This window comes from Hemicordylus capensis, chromosome 1, assembly GCF_027244095.1.
Source record: "Hemicordylus capensis ecotype Gifberg chromosome 1, rHemCap1.1.pri, whole genome shotgun sequence".
NCBI lineage: Eukaryota > Metazoa > Chordata > Lepidosauria > Squamata > Cordylidae > Hemicordylus > Hemicordylus capensis.
Window position 1 is genome coordinate 381,386,866 of NC_069657.1, and position 24,385 is coordinate 381,411,250.

General features: G+C 42.8%; 1 protein-coding gene across 3 annotated transcripts in view; it reads right to left on the bottom strand.

Annotated features, from left to right (window-relative positions):
• ARID4B (AT-rich interaction domain 4B) overlaps positions 1-24,385 on the bottom strand; it is a 198,303-nt gene that overhangs the window by 42,582 nt on the left and 131,336 nt on the right. For all 3 annotated transcript variants that reach the window (XM_053299581.1, XM_053299573.1, XM_053299591.1), the window contains exons 14-16: positions 23,027-23,124; positions 20,699-20,954; positions 11,691-11,854 (exon numbers count right to left, since the gene is read on the bottom strand). In XM_053299581.1, coding sequence (XP_053155556.1) covers positions 11,691-11,854; positions 20,699-20,954; positions 23,027-23,124 — 518 coding nt within the window. The remainder of the gene's footprint in view (positions 1-11,690; positions 11,855-20,698; positions 20,955-23,026; positions 23,125-24,385) is intronic.

Consider the following 24,385-nt stretch of genomic DNA (forward strand, 5'->3'; position numbering starts at 1 on the left):
CATGTGCTTGGGCAATGTGTGCTCGGTTGAGGTCGGTAGTGGAGTCGGCATTGAGGTTTGGATTCTGGCAGAGGTGCATTTTGGTGCAGGCACTGAGATAGACATTGAGGCTGGTGTTGAGGCTGGCGTCAAGAGTGGAGTTGTGGAAAGCACCTCGATCACCTCTGGTGAAGAGGAAGATGTATGTATGTATCACATTTATATACGCCCAAACTTTCATCTCTGGGCGGTTACCATAAAATAATTAAAACACATAAAAAAAGTTAAAACAATTCAACAATTTAAAATCAATTACAAAATTAAAACCAACAAATTTTAAAAGGCTGAGAAAGCTTGGTTAAAAAGATGGGTTTTCAGATGTTTTTAAAAAATTGCCAGAGTATGGGAACCAACAGCCTGAACAGTCAATGGGAATGGTGTTCGGAAGACATCTGGCATCCTAGCAGCCATGGTCGACAGGGCTGTACCAAAATGGGTGGGTGGCTCAGCACTGAAATTGATGTGGAGGCCGATGGTTGGACCAGTGTTGAAGGTGTCAATGTGGAGAGTGATGGTCAGGCTGGTGACAAAGGCAGCACTGATGTCAAAGCCGTCGATGCTGAGGCCTAAAGAGAAATTTTCCAGTGTTTCATATGGGGAGGAGAATCCTCCTCTTAATTTTTGCATTTTTTGTGATGTTTACGGCGATCTTTAGAAACATCACAAGGCTTTTAAAAAGTAGTTGGAGAAATGGACGACAGTTTCAGAGTTGAGCCCAACATTGAGATAGTGGATGTCGGTGTCGGAAGTGTCACTGGGGTTGATGGGGAAGGGCCTGTTCGTAAAGTGCCACTCTCAAGCACAATTCTCTGCTTTTCCAGAGTTTGTTTAGAAAAGGAGAGGCAAATTCTAGAAGCGAGCATATTATGATCTTCCTCAAAACAGAACAAAGTTCATGTTTATCAGAAGAGGGGAGGGTTGCACAGCAGGAGGAACACAGCTTAAAGGTCTTCCATGAGCCCATTAGAGTCAAATCCCAAAGAGTAGTCAGAAACAGTGCAAGGTCAATAAAACTAATATGTAAGCTGTAAATTTTGTCTTTCAGGAACCAAACACGAAGAGTGAAAACCGAGGGAACCATTCATGATGGCAATCGAGAAGGAACTAAGAGACTGAGCGTTTTGGCGCCAATAATAACAAGCACACTCTGCTTGTTATTGAAGCTCTTAAGGGGCAAAGCTTCAGAGCACTATGAAGAGCTTGGAATCTTCTGAAGGGACTACTGTGCAGGTGCAAAGCTCACGTTGTGAAGGATACCAGATTACCATTAAGATTATAGAGATACTGTTCAATTAATGATTTTTAATACAGTATCCCTATCAGTGTTCTCTCTAATTTTTTTCATCTGTGTGCGTAATGCGTTTTGTTCTGGGAAGCACTATCAAGGCAGTGTGTGCGCATAGGCATTCAGAGTGGGACCTTCCTGATTAAACCTGAGCAGGATCTAAAAGTAGCTGAATGGACATCAAAAAATGTGTGAGTGCGCGCACATGCACACGCCTAAGAGGGAACAGTGATCCCTATTATACATTCCGTAGTTTTCAATTATGCTTTGTAGAGTTGTTCTCAAAATGAGCTTTAGCAGAAACTAATTAAGAAACTAAGTAACATACTACAAAGCACTAGAAGTTTGTTTCCTAGAAAAATAAGGCATCTTTCACTAAACTTTGTAGATTGCAAGTCACATATTTTAGACAATATGTTAATAAACTCTGTGTTTTATAGGCAAAGGAAGAAAATGAAAATTTGAAATGCTAGAAATTAACATGTATTAGTTAATAGAATCAAAATGGCAAATGCCGAGAAATGCCCAGAACACAAGCATTAGATATCTGTTATACATACTATTTTAAAACTATTTGTAATACATTAAGGTATACAGTTATGTTCTGGGACTATCAAAGACACGAGAGCCACTTCTATAAAAAGTCTCATCTTGTATCCCATCCTGTTAAATGTTCTTCATTACAACAACATCAAAGTTAGTAAGTTTTCTAACTTAACACATTATACTGACTGATATGCCCACAAAACACAATTCTGCATTAGCCAGACAGAATATGAATATATGAAGTTTCTTTCTATAAAATAGTATAAGCCTGACCTTAAATCCCCCCACATATGCAAAGTCCTCGCTGATCCCAAAGGGATACCAAAAGTAGTAATATTGTACATATTTAAGGCATTGGAAAAAGGGACTTGAAGACTAGAATCCTAATGAAAATTCACACAATACCACAGTAGCTGCTTAGTGTGATGCAGTAGTTTGCCTAAAAGGTTCTAAGCTATAAGAATAGATCTTTTGGTTACACCTTCATGAGATTTAGATTTTTAAAACCACACACAAACAAAAGTGATATCTCTGCTTTCAAGAGTGGGATATATAATTGTATCCCAGATGTTTGTGTTACATCAAGTTGCTATATAGTTGTATGAAGACATGAAAGAAATCTATCTAGTCGAAGGTTATATTTTACCTTTATAATATACAGGACTAATCAGCCCTGTTGCCATCCTGAACAAATACCACCATGGCAATGATTACCATTAGAAAATATCTCATGTCATAGAACTGAAGCAGTGCAATGACTAACATGTTGCTCTAAACAACAAGGGACTAACTGTGAAATCGCTATAGCTTCAAAGGCAAACCACTGAATCTTGAAAGTGAATTGCTATAGGCCATTAGCTATACAAAGTGTTGGGGGAAAACATTTTGTCCATGTAGCAAACATCTTAAGACATAAAACCTCTGTATAATATAAACATGACAGAGAAATGCTCTAGAGGCATGAATTGTACCTAGGCCCAATATCGAGAGAAAGGCAACAAAAACTTTAATCACATTACTACTGTGCAATAGTAGTTTGTCATTGAGAATTAAATCAAGAAGTGTGAATGTACAATGGCAAAAGTTCTCAGAAATCATGGAAGAGCTAGAAATGTACACAAACACATGGGGGTGTGTCACAAGAAAACACAGCACACATTCTCCTGCCTTAAAGAGTCTTTGCTACATAGGCGTTCCAAGGTGCATATCAGCGATATTCTTTCCCTTCAGTACCTCTGGCTTTTCAAAACATGTTTTCTCTTCAGTTGCTTTCTTGAAATACTCTTTTCACCTAGTGTTACCATTTATCTACAGAGCTCCCCAGAACTACCCACTCCAAACTCCCAACAACAGGCACCAGCAAACATAACAGCTTATTGCACTGAACTAATGCTACAAATACAATTCTCACCATAGTAAATCTAAGGTAGGCACAAACAATGGAAGTAAACTGATAAGTGTAATAAACTCACTTGCCCTACTAAAAGCACTGAAATCTGACCTGGAAAAACTCACATTCAGCTCTAGTGTCTCACTCCTTAAAAAGAAATAAGTGCTTGAAAGACAGAGCCGCAATAAAGAAACACAGAAGCTTCAATATCAAACAGCAATAAACTCTGCTTAATAGCAAAACTTGAGAGCACAGTGGGCTAATTCCATCATACATGTAATATGCATTTTAAAAAATAGCATAAATGTATAACATGGATTCATTAATCACCTTTCTGTCTAAAAGGCACCAATTCATCCATGCATGACTATTCAGATAGGCCCTCAGCCTGAGTCCAGCCACATGCATGTGATATCCAGATCATAGATATTCCTGGGTTCATTTGAGAGGTAGAATGGCAATACAATAATTTCATCTGTGTATTCAAAGTAGTTGTCAACGCTGGTAGCAAAATCAGAGGAGCGTTGGCAGGATCAACACAAGTTGCTTCAACAAAGTAGCAATATCAGTTCTGCTGATGTTGCCACCTTAGATGAGAATGAAATAAAGCATTATTTACACTCATTTCTTGACCACAAATGGTCGTTGCTTCTGGTAAATACCAGCTGAGCCTGTATATAATTTAATTTAAATTTTTGATAATATTTAAATTTTGATAAAATTTAAATTTCAAAAATTTAAATTTTTGATAATATTTCTATAAACCTATTCTGCCCATAGTTTATTTTTGAGTTTTCTCTAATACCTTTTCTTTTAGCCTATCCTATATTGTATACTTCTTCCAGGTCTCACTTCTACTCTCCTATATCCTAGGTCCCCCAGATTCTGTTCAAACTACATGACATAACCTAGCCTATCAGTCTAAAATGTAGTCCCAGTATATCCTTTTTCGTCATTTTCCAGTTCTTTAGGACTTTGAGAGCTCAGTTTCTAATAGGGATGTGCACAAATCAATTTTTTTAAAATTCTATTTGTGCCCCAAACAAATCACTCCTGATTTGTTTTGTGTCCAAATCTACCCCCCATCACCCCAGATTCAATTTGTATTTGATTTGATTCGGATTGATTTGGACCACTTAACAAGGTCCTAGGGGTACCAAATTTGGGTGATAGGTAGGTTCCCATGGGTGCCACCTACCACCCAATTTTCAAGGCAGTGGGGCACTTGGTTGATTTTCAATGAATTAACCCTAACACGGGTCTCCAGCTTTCATTAAAAAAAAAAAAGCTAAGCTCTAGCTCTAGCCCTTGTAGAACTTCAGGTTGCTTACCTGTAACTTTGGTTCTTCTAGTAGTCATCTGTCCTTTTACACCAATGGGCTATGCACCTGCGCAGAGACCTCGTTGGAACCTAACAAGCTCAATTTTCCTCCTTTGGGCAGGAACCCTGCTCCCAGCCGCTATATGTGGCTGCACCACTCCTCATCCCCTAAGTCACAGAGTCCACCTTCAGGAGACCCCTGCAGGGAGGACATGTAGAAGTACAGATGACCACTAGAAGAACCAAAGTTACAGGTAAGCAACCTATAGTTCTTTGACATGGTCTCTGTCTTTGCACCAATGGGCGCATAATAAGCTAGCACTCAAGGAGGAGGGAATAAACAGAAGCAATGTGAATCTGCCAGAAGTATTTATTTCAGAAACAAGTACATCAACTGAAAATAGATTGCAGGACACTCCTGCCAAATATAGCATCATTTCGTGCCCTGGCATCACCATAATGGTGAATCCCAAGTAGCCGCCTGACAGATAGCATCCAATGGGACTGCCCAATCAAAGGCAACAGAGGCCGCCATGGACCTGACTGAGTGGGCCTTAACTGGAACAGGTAACTGCTTATGAGCCAATTTATAACAGAGCTCTATTGTCGACACAATCCACCTAGACATGGATTGAGCAGAAACTTGGAGACCTCTACGGGGCTCATCATAAAGAACAAACAGTGAGGGAGTTTTCCTCCATTCAGCAGATCTCTGAGCATAGAAGGATAACGCCCTTCTAACATCCAAGTGATGCAGTCTATGCTCAGCATCAGAAGAAGGGTTCTGGAAGAATACTGGCAGCGTGAGAAGCTTAGAACGATGGTATGTAGAGACCACCTTAGGGAGGAAATGGACATCAGGTCTGAGCACAACCTTGTCTTTGTGGAACTGGATGCAAGGTAAATCAGCCCTAGGGTGAGTGAATTGCGGGCCTTTAGGGCTCAATGCATCCACCTGAACATTCAGGAAACCCTGTATGTAGACTGCATGGGGTGAGACTGCATGAGCTACGCACCAGTGCCAAAGGTCCACTGACAGAAACAGCAGACTCCTTGAAGATGTGCCACCCTGTTGACTGATGTAGGCTTTTGCCATCGTATTGTCTGTCTAGACCGTCACTGATTGATCGACAATTACTGGAAAGAACCCTTTGAGGGCATTGAATATGGCCAGCAACTCCAGGTAGTTGATGTGTCAGGTCCTTTCCCTGGGCGACCAATGTCCGCTCAGGTGAAAACCATCTAAGTGCGCTCCCCAATCAAGCTTTGATGCATTGGTCGTGATCACCCATCGATACCGAGGAGTTTGAAATGGGGTGCTGAAGTTCAGATGATGGACCTCTGTCCACCATGCCGCAGCCGTCCGGACCTACTGAGGGGGCGTGCACTCCAAATGCGTTGAACCCTGAAGAGGTTTGAATATGTCCAGGAACTATCTTTGGATGACATACATTCGAAGGCGTGCCAAAGGCAGTACATAAGTGGTGGCTGCCATGTGCCCCAAAAAACGCTGCACTGACTGCATAGTCTGCAGACCCCCTGCCAGAAATTTGGAGGACAATCCCCGGAGAGTAGATATCCGATCGTCCAGAAAGAAAACCTCCTCTATGGTTGTATCGAAAATCAGCCCTATGAAGCATATCCTGCGGGCGGGTTCCAACTGAGGTTTCTTGAAATTGATTTGGAAACCCAAACCTTGCAGGGTATCTACGACCACCCTCAGGTTGCCCAGAACCGCTTGTCTGGTATTTGCAAGAATGAGCCAATCGTCCAAGTATGGTAGGACCTGCAGACCCTTTTCCTGTAGGAAAGCCACCACCAGGGCCAGACATTTCCTAAAACCCTTGGGTGCCGTTGTGAGACCAAATGGCAAGACCTTGAATTGATAGGGGATCCCCCCATCTGAAAACATAGGAAGCATTGATGCGAAGGACGGATTGAGACCTGATAGTACGTGTCCTTCAAATCTAAGGAGACCATCCACATGTCCTTTTCTAGGATGGCCAGTATTGTCGGTATCAACAGCATCCGAAAACACCTGTAGACCAAGTGTCTGTTTAGGGCCCCGGGGTCCAGTATTGGATTCCGACCTTCGTCCAGTTTTGGCACAATAAAGTACCGGGAATAGAAGCTGGGACTCTCCGGATTTGTGAAAGGTTTATCACGTCCTTCGACAGGGGAGCGCAGACCTCCTGGGCCAATTCCAAAGTATATGGGATACTCACGATCCCTGACACGGGTGGCATACCCTCAAACTCAAGGGTGTAACGCAGATGTATGACCATGAAGACCCACTGGTCTGCGGTAACCTCGTCCCATTCGGCTGAGAATGGGGCCAGGCGAGTCCAAAAGGTCTCCGAGTCATTGTTTCTTTAGGAAAGGACTCAGGCACTGTTTTTGAAAGGTGGGATTGTTAGATTGGGAGCCTGGTTTGTATCTGGGCTGGTACTTGTTGCCACAAAAGGAACGTTCAGAAGGAGACTGCTGTTGGGAAGGAGCCTTCTGTTGATAAGAGGACCACCTGGAAGGTTTCTGCTGCTTAAGTGTCGGCGAAGGATAGGACATGGACCTTGCCGTACTCCGCAACTTCTGAATCTTCTGAAGCATGTAATCTGCAGTCTGTTCTGCAAACAGGGTAGAACCTTTGAAGGGGAGGTCCTTGACTCTAGCGCGGGCCTCGTAGGTCAGTCTAGAGGAACGCAACCAGGCGTGCTGCCTGAGAGCCACTGACGTAGCCATCACCTTGGCCGCACATTTCACCGAGTGTCTGGCTGAGCAGAGTTCCTGTTTAGTAACCTGGATTGCCTCCCAAAGGAATGCCTTAGCCATATTGTGCTTGTCTTGCAGTAGCAGATCCAAAAAGATGGCCACTTTCTCTCACAGAAAGTGGTTATATTGGGCATTGTAGGCCTGATAGTTAGCTAATCTTAGGTGGAGAGCCGAGGCCAAATAAAGCCTTCTCCCAAAAGAGTTTAGTTTTCTGCCCTTCTTGTCACCCGGTGTTGACAGGCTGTGACCCCTAGTCTTCTGTAGGGACGCTTCTACAATGATGGAATTAGGGGCAGGATGATTCTTCAAGAAAGCCATCTCATCCTGTAATTGCACCCTACAGAAATTTTCCAGGCGTCTATTGGGTTGGGACAGTTGCCGGTTTCTTCCAATGGCCCCGCATGACCCCCAACCAGGCCAGGTTAAGGGGTAGGGCTGCTGGTACCTCGGCGTCCACATCTATAAGACTGGACAAAGGGTCCAATTCCCCTTTCTGTTGGGTACTGATACTCACGCCCAGCGCTGACGCCATGCGTGCCACATATGCGGAATATTGTTTTAGATCCTCCGATGGAGAACAGGCTTGGAATCAGACGGTATGTCCAGGGGAGAAGAGCCCTGGGAAACACCCTCTGAGTCCGAGGAACTAGCATCACTCTCATACTCCGATTCAGGAGGAGCCGACAAGTCTTGGGCCGCAGCCGGTGAGAATGTAGGGAGTTCCAGCTTGCTTTTATCAGTCGGTACCGAGGTGGAAAGTTCCGTTGGCAGCATCGGGGCCGACATCAAGGCCTACTGTGGAACAGGAGCCCTGGGGGGCGAATCACGACGCTCAATTAGATCTCGAAGAGAGCGTTGTGGGGAGCGGGAACATGGTCTCCCTTCAGAGTGAGAGAAAGGTTCACACCACTCTCGAGCAGTCCCTGGTTTCCCATACGTGGAGCCATCAGGGCATCAAGGGCCGTATCGAGGCCGAACATAGTCTGAGTAGTCCAAATGAGAGTCCCACTGGTAGCGAGCATAAGAACTTGTCCCAAAGCCAAGCATCATAACAGGGTGCCACCTCGTTCAAAGGAGAGTGGTGCTCTGACACACAATATCGATCTGTGTAAAGTGATTCTCGACAATCCCAGTCCTGACCACGTCTATAGCTCAAGGAGCGGTCTTCAGATTCCCAACGGGAGCTTTGATCGCCAGGAGAGATGCGCTCCTGATGTCGGTGGACAGGTGAACGACATCAAGGCAGCCATGATGCTCTGGAACAGGCCTGCTTGGCGAATATGCTTCACCTCCCGATGAAACGCACTCCTGCTCATCCATCTCCACAGATAGTTCTCTAGATGGGCGCACACGATCCAGAGCCAATTCCAACCATTTCCCGGTTAGAGGAGAGTCCAAGTTAGGCTTCTTGGCCCAAGGGCCCTCCGACGCAGAAACCAAGGCTATCTTCTTCTTCTTCAGAATAGGGGGTTGACCCGCTGGTAAATCACAGGGCAACTTCTCTTTCTTCTTCGTCTTAGGTTTCAATATCGAAGGGTTCAGAGACGGATCTGATGTTATGGACTGCGGTGGGGTGCTCGATATTGAGGGAATGATGACAGGAGGCATCGAGACCGGTATCGAGACCAAGATTTCTGCTCCTATGGAGGTGGATTCAGAGCAGTACGACTGAGCCGAAGAAGCCATTTTCATTGACTTCTTCAAAGATAAGGCTTCCAAGGAATTGAGGCCAGGTCCCACAGGGCTGCGTGCAGGCGAATAGCCCTATTTTTGCGAGCCTGTTTCATAAACTTCTGGCAGTGAAGACAGGTCTTGACAATGTAGGATTTCCCCAGGCACAGAGACACTCGGTATGAGTATCGGGGGAAGGGATCTTAGATCCGCAACAAACACACTTCTTGAAGTTCGTCATGCCGGGCATAAATGCTGAAGGCTGGCCAGCCACTGCTCCCCATCCCAGCTGGAATCGGGGCTCCAGAGAAGGGAAAAAACCGCAAACAAAACGCTAAGAACGAAAAATGCAACTACGTGAAATAAGAAATAAAAGAAAGCACGAAAAAACAACAAGGGGATAGACTCTGATCCTACTTGTTGCCAAGCTGCAGATTCCACAATGTAGACTGAAGTGTGGATGACAAAAGACGAGGGGATGAGGAGTGGGGCAGCCGCATATAGCAGCTGGGGGAGGGGTTCCCACCCAGAGCAGGAAAATTGAGCTTGTTAGGTTCCGACGAGGTCTCTGAGCAGGCGCATAGCCCATTGGTGTAAAAGACAGAGATCACGTTGAAGAAGTGGAGTTATGGAGCAAAATATGCAGTCATTATTTTTCAAGTGTTCAGATTCTTTGGTGTATAATAACTTTTCCTCATAATGAATCCCTATGAGGATTCATTGCACACCTTCATTTCTTCTGTTCATTTTGACTGTCATTGGACAGTGACAACTGTCAACTGCCATGTGCCAACTACACTCTCCCCACCACCTGCAAGGCAGTGGGGTACTCATTTTAATTTTTAGGATTATTGAAATGTTTAGATTCTTTAGTGACTAATAACTTTTCCTCATAATGAATCCCTATGAGGATTCATTATATGCCTTTGTTTCTTCTGTTCATTTTGACTATCACTGGACAGTGCCAACTGTCAACTGCCATGTGTCAACTACAAACGCACCCCCCCCCCCCACACACACACACTGGGGTACTCTATTTTTAGGTATTTTTGAAGTGTTTAGATTCTTTTCTGTCTTCATTACACACCTTCATTTCTTCTGTTCATTTTGACCCCACTGCTTTGCAGGTGGGGAATTAGTGGCATCCCATGTTCCAACTACCCCCCAACCTACAAGCCACTGGGTACTCAGTTTATAATTTAGGAATGTTTGAGGTGTTTAGACTCTTTGGTGTGTAATGAATCCTCATAGAGATTCATTATGAGGAAAGATTATTAGACATCAAAGAGCCTAAACACTTGAAAAAAAACAACCCCTAGAACATAAACACAGAAACTGAGTAGTACCCCACTGTCTTGTGGGCGGGAGTGGGGTGTAGTTGGCACATGGCAGTTGACAGTTGGCACTGTCATGGGAGGAGAGCTGGTCTTGTGGTAGCAAGCATGACTTGTCCCCTTAGTTAAGTAGGGTTCACCCTGGTTACAAATGAATGGGAGACTAGAAGTGTGAGCACTGTAAGAGATTCTCCTCAGGGGATGGAGCCGCTCTGGGAAGAGCATCAGAAGGTTCCAAGTTCTCTTTCTGGCATCTCCAAGATAGGACTGAGAGAGATTCCTGCCTGCAACCTTAGAGAAGCCGCTGCCAGTCTGTGAAGGCAATACTGAGCTAGATAGACCAATGGTCTGACTCAGTATATGGCAGCTTCCTATGTTCCTATGTTCCACTGTCCAAAAGATAGTCAAAATGAAGAAATGAAGGTGTGTAATGAATCCTCATAGAGATTCATTGAGGAAAAGTTATTATCCACCAAAGAATCCAAACACTTGAAAAATAGTGACCACACACTTTGCTCCATAACTCCAATTCTACAAGGGCTAGAGCTTAGCTTTTTTTTTTAAAAAAAAAGAAAGCTGGGAATCTGGGGAAATTAACAGGAGGGATCAGAATTGTGAGTCATTTTGAATCAGACACTATTCGATTTGGATCTGAATCTAGCCAATGGACCACATGGGTGATTTGTTTTGTCTCCAAATCCCCTGAATCAGCTAGATTCAGGTACAAATTGATTTGTACCTGAATCAATTTGCATATCCCTAGTTTCTAATAAATCATTACATCCATACACTCTCTCTTTTCTCTGCTGACCTCAACACATTCTTTATTTCATCAGTCAGCCCATACTACTGCAAAAGTATATACTGCAAAAGAAGCAATTGCAAAACTATATACAATCTATATACTTTTGTAACAGCTTCCCAAAGTTCACTGACCCACCATGTCTCTCAACTTATTAATGTTAGTTATTCCAAATGCATTTTTCTGAAACTTCAATTTAATTTAATTTAATTTAATTTAATTTAATTTAATCTTTTCCTCTTTATTCTAGTAATCTTCTTTAATCAGAAGGCAAAATAATACTTTTTTTACACAATTTCTATAACTTTTAAAACAAGGCTAAATGCAAACTGGACAGATAGGCAAATTGTTTTCAGAATGAACCCCACAAATACAACAGTTTCTCCTGATGGGAATGTTAGGACCTCATCCTTTCTGTCACTAAGACAGTTAAAAATTTAAAAATACATATCTTTCAGTGATCAATGCCAACTCTGATTTGAAACGCACTATTGCTTCCCTCATACAGTTTAACTGAAAATAAAGTCTCTTACTTTGATTTTTCTTTCTCTTCAGCTTCTAAACTGGTGTTCTGATTTTCCAAGTCTTTATTCTTCTCATCTTCTTTACATTCCACATTGGTTTCATCTTCTGCTTTCATTATTCGTAATTCCTTTTCCTGGTCAGAGTGACATTCTTGAAAAACCTTTTTGTTTCCCTAAAAAACAAACAAACATTTATTTATCTCACAATAATTAAAGAAACTTTGCATAGCGGACTTCAGGTGGTGGCACCAGGATCCAGGAGGCTCAAGAGCAAAGCTTCGGGCAAGCTCTTCATAATGTGCTGGGCCCCCATCCCCCACAGGGTGTCTGCGCATTGCTGCCCCCCGCCCCCTGCTTGGTGCCAAGTCACTGGGGAAAGAGGAGCAGACAAAATCCATCTGCTTTCCTTTTTCCTTTCCCAGGCAACATAATGAGTGAAAAGGGGAGCAGAAAGACACTCCTTCTTCAACATCACTGGAAGCACTGAAGGAGGAGCATCCACTACTATTCACAACTGCCAGGCAAACATCCCCATTGGGTCCTGGCTTACTGGGCAATGGTGGGCGGTGGCAGTGGTGTCAGCAGCAGATGCTTCTTTCAGCAACTGCATCATTTTAAGATGTCCATGTCCTGTCCCTCATGGGCAACATTGAAGGACGAGTGTCCACTGTGCCCATCACTGCACATGGAATGGAAAATTTAAAATGGTGCAGATCCTGAGAAGATTATCTAGTGTTGCGTACCCTCACCCTAAAAGCCAGAGCCCAATGGAGAGGCTTACTGGGCAGCAGCAAACAATACTACTACAATTCATATACTGCTCTTCAAAACAGGTTGCTTACCTGTAACCAATGATCTGGTAGTGATCCATTGAAATCCATAAGAATGGGTTCCGCGCCTGTGCAGGAACCTCGTGGCCGAATGCTGTAGCTCCTTGGGGTGCCCATGCTCCGCCTTACACGCTCAGTGTAGACATTATTAAAAGGTGGGCAGAACGTCATTCCCCTCAGTTCCTGGATGACCGCCTACATAGACGATCATCCACTGAAGAATAATATGGTGAGTTCTCTATCGAATATTAAAACAATGCACATTCAAGCTACTGCAGTGAGGAGGATTGGGAGGGACTTTTGGATGTCAATGGATCACTACCAGATCATCAGTTACAGGTAAACAACCTGTTTATCTGGATCATGATCTGTTGGAATCCATAAGAATGAGTGTTTAGTTAGCTCCCTGAGGAGGGTGCTGTAGTTATTTTAATACCCTTTTAAACATACTTCTCCCAAAGTTAGCTTCTGCTGCAGGTCAATGGCATAGTGCTTTACAAAGAGGCAGTTCAAAAAACAGGTTATCGCTTAGCAAATGTCCTTGAAAGTTATGCCAGATAAGTGGGCCGCTGAAGCAGTATAGGCTCAAGTGGAATGAGCCCTGATGGATTTAGATTTCTATGTCAGCATTATAAGTTACATAAGCCAATGTGAAAGGCGTTGTCTTGATACACAGTTCCCTTTTGCTGTCCCCTTGTAGGAGACAAACAAGCATTTGGTTAATCTGAATGATTTTGTCTGGTTTAGGTAATATAAGAGAGACCTACACATGTCAAGTGTATGCATTGCCTTTTCCAGAGAGGTGGAAGAGTCTCTGAAAATTGTGGGTAATACAAATATCCTGGTTCAGCTGAAAGTCGGTGACTATTTCTGGCAAGAACATATGGTCCATTCACATCACGATTTTATCCGGGAAGAATCTTGTATATGGCGCATCAATGTGCAGAGTTGTCAGCTCACTCACTCTACGTGCTGCGGTAATTGCTATTAGGAATGAAGTTATTAATGTCACTAGTTTAAGTGGAGCTGAGCACACTGGCTCTAAAGGCAATACTGAGAGTACTAACAATATGCTCCACTGGGCTATCAGTTGCCTGATTGGAAGATATAATTTATTTATTTATTTATTTATTTATTCATTCATTCATTCATTCATTCATTCATTCATTCATTCATATTTCTAGCCCACCATATACCCAAAGGTCTCAGAGAGGGTTACAATAAAACCAATATAAAACATAACTAAAATTCAACATCATAAAATAAAAAATACAGTGCCTGAGAGGGGAAGAACCACTACATCTCTCTAGTAAATTAGTCAATCCTTTCAAGAATCCCTTGCAATCTGGATGTATAAATAGAGACTTTCCATCCCATCCGGGATGTTTAGAGGATACAGCAGCAAGATGCATGTCCCTGACAGAGGCTTGGAGTGGACAGAAACCATTGGCCCTTGCATAAGCAATAATTCAGTCTAGTGGATGGTTTTCTCTGATTTAGTAGGATTTTTTTCTCCCCAGAAGCCTATCTGCCATGCTGTGAAGAACAGTGTGGCTATGTCCAGATGTAGGATTTGTCCCATGTCCCGACACAGGAGATCTAGGTACTGTGGAAGCTGTCGGTACCAGTTGCAATAGTTTGAGTATCAATGGAAACCAAGACTGGCAGGGCCACCATGGTGTTATTAGAATGCATGATACCTGTCTGGCAAGTAATTTGGCTACTACCCTGCCTATTAAAGGTTGTGGTAGATACATGTAGAGGATCCCCTTGGACCAGTCTATCCCCCAGGGACTGAGGATCCTTGGGGGAAAACATCCCCCAGGGACTGAGGGTCGTCTTACACTTGGCATTCAGCGATGTAGGAAACAGGTCTACCATAGGACAAGACCGTGCTTTGAATATTGGTGTCAGGTTCACTCAGGATCTCCCACTCATGTTGCTGCTGGTGAGCAAATGTCCAACTGAGGCTGTCCGCAAGCACACTGTCTGTGCATTTTATGTGGATAGCAATAGGGTGAATCTGGTTCAGAATTCATCTGTGCCACAGTTGAAGGCTCAGAGTGCATAAGGATCTCAACATAGTGCATATAAGCAATGGCAGTCATGTTGTCGAGTCACAATTGGACTACCTGACCCCTCAGGAGAGGTAAGAGGGCCTTCACCCCCATGAACACTGCCATGAGTTTCAAGAAGTTGATGTGCAGGTGTCTCTGTGGCATAGTCCACTGTCCCTGTCCTTGATGGCCATTGCAGTGTGCACCCCAACTGCCTAGGGATGCATCTGTGGCAACCCACACTGATGGAGTTGGGTTTTGGGAGGAGGTTGTTTGGATCCATCCACCAACCAAGTGACTGAAGAATGGGGGATGAAATATTGAGAAGTTATTGATTGTCCACATTGGAGCAAAAGACTGAAAGGAACCAAAGTTGCAGCTTCTTCATCTTTAAATGTGTTTAACTACTGTTGAACTGCAGGAAGCCATAAGACTCAGAGGGCATTGGACCCAGAAGACATGTTGGTTCAGCTGAGCCTGGAATTTGAGAACTAAATCCTTGATGGCTTGGAACCGCTCTGTTGGTAAGTATGCTCGCTTTGTCTCTGTGTTTAATAATGCTCCTATGAAGTTTATGGACTTCACTGGTTCTAAGTGAGATTTTTTCCAATGTACTCATATCCCTAGGTTGTGGAGAAGGTATAATACATACGATGTTTGAGAATTTAACCTTTATCTCCCTTCTGATGCTATCAGCCAATTGTCAAGTTAAAGGAATATTGTTTTCCCTTTGGTCCTTAGATGAGCCACAATCACTGCCATTTACTTCATGAAAACTCATGGTGCTGTTGGTAGTCCAAAGGGCAATACCCTGTACTGGAATACTGACTCACCCACAGTGAACCAAAGGTACTTTCGGTGATCCTCTCTGATGCCTATGTGGAAATAAGCGTCCTTTAAATCCAGTGTTTCAAGCCACCATACCTGGTATAGTAGTACGTCTTGCAAAGCTATCATCCTGAACTTTTTTACACAAATTTGTTCAATGGGTGCAAGTCCATAATGGGACATATCCCTCCATCCCTTTTGGGATCTGAAAATATTGTGAGTAGAATCTGTCCTTTCTCCTTGTCCACCATACAGGGTAATGGCACCCATCTCCAACAATTCCTTTACTTCTTCCATCAGAGGCGATGTGACTTGAGTGAAGTGCACCCCTGTGAAAACTGGCAGGGTCGTGAACTCTATCTATCCCATGGATATTATTTTGAGGACCCAAAGGTCCGATGTTATGTGGTGCCATGCAGGGGCATGGCTTGCCAGTTTGATGGTTTGGGCAGTTTGTGGTGGTAGGTGACGTGCCATTAAGATGGAATAGGCAACGAGTTGTTAGTGTATTGGTGGACTTACTGAGCTTTCAAAGATGCTGTTTCTGGGCCTCAGCCTATTTGTTACGTGTTGTTTTTATTCTTATGAGAGAGAAGGACCGCTTGTTGTAGGGTTGATATTGTTTCCTGAAGTCCCTTCAATCCTGCTGTTGGGTAATTTGTCCTTTGTTTGGAAAAGGACCTGAACTTAGAGAGAGTATAAGTGGAAGTAGATGGTGCCGTAAATGATTTTGCAGTGTATTTGGAATTTTTTCCATTGTTTCGTCAGTCTCTTTGCGGAATAGGCCTTTACCATTGAAGGGCAGCCCTTCAATTTTATCCTTCATGTAAGACTGGAGCAAAGAAAAACGGAGCCAAACATCTCTACACAAAGAGATGGTGGTGGTCATAGACCTCGACTCTGTCTCCATAAGATCTCTGGCAGTGTTTAGCTGCTGCCTAGTTAGGGCAATGGACTTAGCCATGGTGTCTGAGAAGCGCTCCTTGAACTCCTCAGGTGTCAATTTGTCTAAATCTTGTTGCAGATTTTCCCAAAGGGAGTGGTTGTATTTTGCCATGCAGTCATAATAGTTCTCTATTTTCACTGGGAGGCAAACTGTCGTATAAACTTTCCTCCCCATAACATCCAATTTCCTCCCTTCTGTATCTGCAAGTGTGGTGTGTCGCCTTGCAGTTTTTGTTGCTGTTGTGAAATCAATAACCAAGGAGTTCAGGACTGGGTGTTTCAACAGGTACATATTTTCTTTCTCCTGAACTCTGTAGAGGCCTTCTAATTGCTTTGAAGTGGGCACAGAAGTAAGGGTAACTTCCCATGCCATTTTCTGTACACGGGAAATTACTGGTAACAGTGGCAGGGACACTGGTTGTGCAGCCTGTCAGGCAGCCATGAAATTATAAACAGGATCATCAAAGTGGCGGATTGTACCTTAAGGTCCAGTCCTACGGCCTCTGCTATTGTCTTCACCAGTAGATTATATGCTTTCCATTCTTCGGTCGGAGAGACAGGAGTTACAAGCAGTACATATTGAGGTGGACTGTCTGACTCTACACCCTCAGGGCCTGACTCAAAGTCAGACAAACCATTATGCTCTTCCCCAGATGATGGAGGTAAGAAGTAGGCATGTGAAGATCAGCAGGAACCTTAGTGGAGAGGGTTGTTTTTTGAGTCTGAGTTGTAGTAGTCTTCTGTGTACCAAGATGCAAAGACTGAGTTTGTGTGGTAGTAATTATCATAAGAAGCTTGTTTCCAAAAGTAACAGTTGGGGACACACTGGTCTGTGTGGTGGATGTTATTGTAAGACATTTCTCCCCCCCACCCCACCCCACCCCCTGCGCGCGCACACACACCCCTCTGTTGGGGCATCACCCACTGCCAAAGTACACAGAGGTAAGGAATTTGGCAAGGTGGTAGAAAGCGTGAAAGTGGTAGAAGGCAGTTTCACACACTTCGATTGTTGAGCCTTCCACAATCTGTAGTCATGGATGGGTCTAGGCCAGCGTCAAGAGGTTTGGTGTTGACGTCAGCATTGACCACTGGAGGAGACAAAGTCTCTCAGCATCAAGGAGTCACTTACTTCGCTGCTGTGATAATCAGCGTGTCCAATTTTGGTGAAAGCTCCTTATGTCGATTTCTTGGCAAAGAAATAGGAGGCTCTGCACACTGATCCATCGGCACTGATGGAATCGGCGTCACGGCAGGAGAGATTGTTACTGGACGTAGTGTAGTCGATGCCAACAGTCTTGCATTGGATGTTGAAGGCCTCAGTATCAATGGGATCGGCGTTGAAGGCCATGACACCGAGGCTCAGTGTCGGAGGTCTGGGAACTGATCCCAACTTGGGATTAAGGAACATGCTCTGCAGCCCAGATGGAGAGGGAGACTCCCTCGACATGGACTCATGGCTCCTATGTTTTTTAGGTACCGGTGCTTCGGAGTAATCAGTTGAAGAGTCAAGCCTTTTCCTCTCCTTATGCCATGGGGGTGAGCCCTTCGGAGATTTGAAGGACGAGGTAGATGCTGAGGGTTTAGACTGTTTAGGTGTTACAGTCCTCGACACCAAAGCTGATATCAACTTTGATGTTGAGGATGTGGCTGGCTTCGATGTTGAGGGCGAGGGATTCAGGACGTCATCATATAGAGTTGCATGCAACCTCAGTGCCCAATTTCTTCTTGTTTGCTTGGAAAATTACATATTTTACATGTAACCATAATGTTTTCCCCCAAGCAAATTAGACAAGAATTATGCTTCTCTTGAGAAGGAAGCTTAGCCCTGCAATCAGCACAATGCTCAAACAATTTCTTTTCAGTCCATTGAGAATAGACAGTCCGTATCTGTAATCCAAGTGAAAACCAAAAGGTCTGTCAAACAGTCTGTTAAGAATTAAGAATAGTCAAAAGGAAACCTGAGTCTGAGGAATAACTAGTTTTTTATTTTTGTTTTAAAGCTTCAGAACTCTTTTCTAAGGAACTGATTCAATCGAGGAGCTGCAGTGACAAGGTATCATTGCTACAGGAGTCGAAAAGGAACTAAGGGGAATGGCATCCCACCTGCCTTTTAATAACGTCTGCACTGAGCATATGAGGCAGGGTTTGGGCACCTTGCGGAGCTATAGCATTCAGCCATGAGATTCCTGCACAGGTGCCGAACCTATTCTTAGGGATTCCAATGGATCACGATCCAGATCTAAAGTTCTCAAAGAAGTTAACATAGAAAAATAACCCAGCTTCAGAGGTTGGGTTGGCCTTTCAATGAGTGTGGGCCTGTGCCTGATCCCTGACATTGCCCCTGGAAGGTCCCATTTTATGTGCCTAGATCAAATACTTGAATATGTTCTGCAACAATTAGAAGTGCTTTTTGAAGTAATATAGTTAAACATGGTAGCAATTCCATGCTTTTGAATCTTGGACCTGATATCCTACCGTAGTGAATGAGAAGCAGCATTATTTTAAAAGCAATGCTTTGCAAATATTTCATTCATCATTCTAAAATGCAAATATTTTCTTAAGAGTGTCTTGCACCCTTCAAGCCATGGAAGAAAAAACATATTAAAATTATTCCTCCTCCATTATGCCAGTGTAGCATTAGTCTGGGTGTCAGTCAGTAACAAAAATAGTAACTGTAAAGTTTAGGAGATCTAATTCTGACTTCAAATTATTTCAAATGTAAAAAAGTTTAAATCTAGCTCTTCCAATGGGATAAGGAAAAATGTTTTTAAATTGAACAGAACTCAACAGAATACAGCTGGCTTATTCCAAGTCACATGATCGGTTCTTTAACTCAGTATTGTCTATTCTGACTACTCTATTTACCTGAATAGAAGACGACCCCTTTTTAAAAATACAGATTAAATACAGGTTATAATGAAAGGAAGAGGACACTGAATTTAAGATGACCCCCTTATTGCTAACATCAGGGAACTTAGGGGGGGGAAACAAGTCTTGGATTCAGGTAAATACTGTATCAATGGCTTGCAGAAGTATCAAGCAAAGATCTTTCCCAGTTCTGATACCTGAAAATTGTCTACTAGAAATATCAAAAGTGGATCTTGGACTTTCTGCATGTAACAAACACATACTCGTTACATGAGCAATAACCCCAAACAAAAATGCAATTTACATTTTGAGGGAAATATATGTTAGCATTTGTGCAATCAACCCATTCCAGATTGTTTTGGCAAGAGGTAATAGCAGTAGAACTGAGCTCTAATGTTCAACATGATCCATGGATGCCTCCATGGCATCCACAAGACCACATGACAAGCTCCACATCTGCAGTAGTCTTTCCAAAGCACTGACCTACATCCAGATCAGTGTAGCACTAGCATAATGCTGTTGTATATAGCATAAATGACTTATGCAAAGAAAGGAACCTCTAGTTCTTGAATCAGCAGATGTTGACAGGTTGTACATATTGTGCGATACACTGGACGATCTTATATATATCCTGGAGAAGATATTCTGCTAGAGGTAGCACAACAAACTGTGTAGAGCACCTCAAACTGTGTAGAGGCATGTTAACTTCTCACAATATGATAGTGCAACAGTAATCTGAATATTTTTCTCTCCTTAACAGTAGCCTCATATGCCACTTGCCAAGCAGCTCCTGAAACTCAGGAAGTTATGTTAGGAAAAACAAAATGTACTGGTATGCAGCTTCAGGGCTTTCTGTATCACATCCAAAATACACATGAAGAAAGTATAGCAATTTAAGCATGTTTACTTAAGTTCTATTGAAATCAACAGGTTTCCATCCAAGTAAATGTGTCTTCTATAGTTAAATCCATATTCTGCTGTATACTGCACAGAACTCTATGGAGCCCCATTGCCAGCCTCCTAACTGGAGTGATTGGGCTCTTGTGCTCCCTCTGCCCCAATCTCCCCTCTCAAACCAGTGATTTGCTTTAAACCAAAGTTTGAGACCAAGATCTGAAACTAGTTTAGAAACTTTGTTAAAAGCCAACATGGTTAATGATGAAAAGGCTGTGTATATAGATTCCAGATATTATTTCTAAATAGAGCATTTTCTGTGCTTTGCCCAGAATTCTACAGGGCATCCACAAATATTTTGCCTTGTAGATCCTCCAGAGGTAAATCTGGTGCATAATAGACTGTATTCCCATTAACAATTTGAGAAATGTAGTAAAAACAATTAATAATCTCTAAAGGCTAGAATATAAGTTACTATATGGGTTTTAACAGACAATACCACCCACCAACTTGATTTAAGCTTTTACACAACTTAATTTAATAAAACACAATGGCATAGTTTATAATTAGCACAATCAATTATAACAGGACTTACCAAAAAAGAGGATTTATCATTTTCTTTTCTTTCATTCTCATTCTCAATTGGTTTTACTTGTTGGTTCATAACTGCTATTACATCATCTTTTTGTTCAGGTTCTACCTTTATTTCTTTTACATTGTGCTCAGCTTCTTCATGCTTTTTCACATCTTTCTCATGGTCCTTACAGGACTTGCTTGCTATTTTCTCTGGCAATGCCATTTTAAATTCAATATTAGCTGATGTGCAGTACTCTTCAAAGCCATAAAGATATCTAAAAGACAGCAATGTACAAAGGTCAGTCAGCATTACTTTGCCTTCTGAGACAAATACATATATTAATCTGCTCAACAAAAATGCTTTAAGATTGTGGAAAAAACTTGTTGCCAGTTGAATAATTCTCATTCCTTGTAACTGCCAAAAAGGTTAAGTTGTTTTATAAAGCACGATTCGGTGCCTCCTCTGTGAAGTGCCTAACCAGCTAGGGTGACGGAGTTCAAGATGGCTTGATGGAGCAGGGAGCAATTCCTTTAAGGAGCTCCTTACCTGCTCGTCCCTGCCCCGCCTCTTTTCTGGGCACGTTATTTGGTCCCCAACCCTCCAGCCTCCACATGGTGTTGACACAGACATGGCCTGTGTGTGTTCATGCCAACGCTGCATGGGGGCTGCAGGGGACAGCACTGCAGCCCCATGTGGTAGTGATGTGCATGGAACCAGTTCCGTGCACTCCCAGGAGGACAGGGGTCACTTTAAGGGTCGCCACACAGATGGCCAACGTGCATGCGTGCCATGCACATGCCCGTTGGCCATTTGCGTGCTGATGCTGATCCCGGCTGCAAGGAAGCATGCTGCAGCCCTGTATGCATGCTTTTTGGAAGAGCACCAGCGGCAGAAGAGCGACAGGGGGGACTGGCAGGTAGGCAGCGCCTTCACTACCTCTTATAGCGACCCCTTGCCCCCTCCAAACTGGTTCTAATGCCAATTGCCAGAAGCAGTTTGGCGGTCCAAGAATGGCGTGCCAAACAGTTCAATGCACAGCCCTACTGTGTGGCTGGTTGGGGAATAGGCACCATGCCCAGAAAAGCGCGGGGTGGGAATGAGCAAGTAAGTAGCTCCTTACTGACTGCTTAAGGGAACCGCTCCCTGCCCCACCAGCCTGTGCACAAGCCATTTGTGGACATTTCTAAGGTTTGATCAGCCTAGTAACATGGAACATCAGGAGTAACTTTTAATAATATTCCAAACATATTTAAAATACAATTTGCAACTGCAAACAGCATTCTCTGAGTCTATGCAGAAACAGAGGACGATTCGGAAAAAAATTGTTTTTGTTATATTTTTATAATGCCCTGTATAGAATCTCAGGGTGGTTTACAATTTAAACAAACAGGAACTAAAATCTAGTAGTCCTATAAAACAGTTTTTAAATTACCATTAAACAAAACTTTCAAACTTTGAAACATCACAAACTAAAAGCCTGATAAAGCAGGTGTGTTTTCAAAAGTTGTTTAAAAACAACCAGAGACAGGGAGATTCTGATTTCATTTGGGAGTGTGTTCCAGATCCCTGGAGAAGGCCCAGTTTTGGGTCGCCACCAAGTGATCCTTGGTGGCTTGTTTGGTGGCAAAAATTAGTTACAATGCATGCCACGAAACAGCTAAAATGGAGTTAAAAACAATGGCTGACATCCAGACTAATGTTGCACATGCCAAATAACATTGCAGGAATGTCCTGGGGTAAGGGGTGGTTTTTCACTGACCCTACCTTTCTTCTGCAGTTCTCTGGGCCTCCGGAAAAATGTTCCTGAGGGCTGCAGGATCCTCAGGAATGTATTTTCAGGAAGCACAAAGGATTGCAGAAGGGAGGGAGGGAGGATTGGTGAAAACTGCTCCTCTGCTATTGCACACCTGAAATATTATTCAGTGTGCACAATGATTTAATTGCTTTCAGGTAAATATGCTTGGGATGGCACCTTTAAAGCAATCGTATCCTAGGAATGTGTATAGATTTTTAAAATATGGAAGTGCAACAGCATTTCATAGGATGGAGCTGTAGCTCAGTGGTAGAGCATCTGCTTTGCATGAAGAAGGTCCCAAGTCCAATCTCTTGCATCTCCAGGCAAGACTTGCCTGAAATCTTGGAGAGTCACTGTCAGTGAGTAAAAACAATACTGCGCTAGATGGACCAGTGGTTTGACTCATCTCATAAAGCAGCTTCCTATGATTTCATTTCATTTCCACTATGGCAAAAGATTTTCTTTTTCTTTTTATGATGACAGTTATAGAAGGGAATACATATGTATTCCAAAATAAAGAACTAAAATGTCACACATGCAGATTTACTTACTTTTTGTAAGCACATTTAACATTATATCCAGCAGCAGAGTTCAAGACAGGGATCCCAAGATCCTGATACACTTGCTTCCAAACTGCTCCACTTTCAATCTATAGAATGAAAATTGCCTCAATTTTTAAAAGTTGCTTAAATTAATGATTCTGCACCAATGACTAAATAAACAATTTATTTAGAAATAAAAAGATCTAAATGGCAGCAAAAAATATTGAGATGTACAGAATACATTCCTTGTCCAAACAACAGTATTTTCTTTTCTATCACATTACAATTGCACATCAGGAAATTTCAATCCCACAAAGCTTGAATGTTTGTAGATTTGCTTCCATCCCCACACTCAACTCACCTGCATATACTGGGTTATACCTAAATGATCTTCCCCATTCATTCTCTCTACTGCAGTGGAGGGGAGAATGCCTACTTAATAAATAGGTGGGGCCCAGCTGTGTTGATGTCTTGCTCCAGAGCTCAGCATGGGTGGAAGTGGGAAGCAATTATAACTTCTTTTCCTCCCTCCAAAAGCCCTTTTTGTTGTCAGGAATATATCCCTGAGGGATGCATATCCTTTGGGGCATATTCGTGCCCACAAAAAAAAAAAAAAAAAAAGAAGGCTTTTGAACGGAGAGGAGAGAAGCAAAAATCACTTCCCCCTTCCCGCTCTGCTGGCTGAGCAGCAAGGCTTCAACACAGCTAGGCTCCAGCTGCTCCGTGAGGGCTGTCCTTCTACCCTTGTAGCGCTGCGGAAGAAGTGAGCGCTCATTTCAGACTAGTCTTATAAAAACTAGCCTTACTTGTGATGTCATTAAGAGGCTGATGATAATACACAGTAGAAATGCACTTTAGCTTTTTATATATCACTTAGTGCAAGTTTGCTGCTTCTACAATTATCACCTCCATGGGAGACTTGCTTCATATGTTATGGAAGCAGCATGGTTTCACTGAGATGCAAGTGTGTGTTAATATATAGTACATTACTCTCACTTTGAACCATACTTGAGATACCCTTTTCCCAAAGGTTATTGTTAATTTGCAGATTATTATTTCCATAGATGTAGTGTAGCAAGTCCCATCTCATCAACTGTGTTATACAACCAAGAAAAGCCATCTGGAGTTGTCCTACTACAAAGCCTTACACTTAAAAAATCAGGATACAGTCCCTTATTCTAATACAGTTCAAAAACTTATGTGAGAAATTCTACTAGCCTTTTAAGTACTACCTTTTCATTAAGTGTGTACATGAACAGGCATAATTTCTGTGCGCAAGAGTAAAAGGTTGCAAGAGTGACATGAAAATCCTCAGGGGTTATATGCAATCCACAATGCTCACTTATTTTATATTTGATGAGCAGAAAG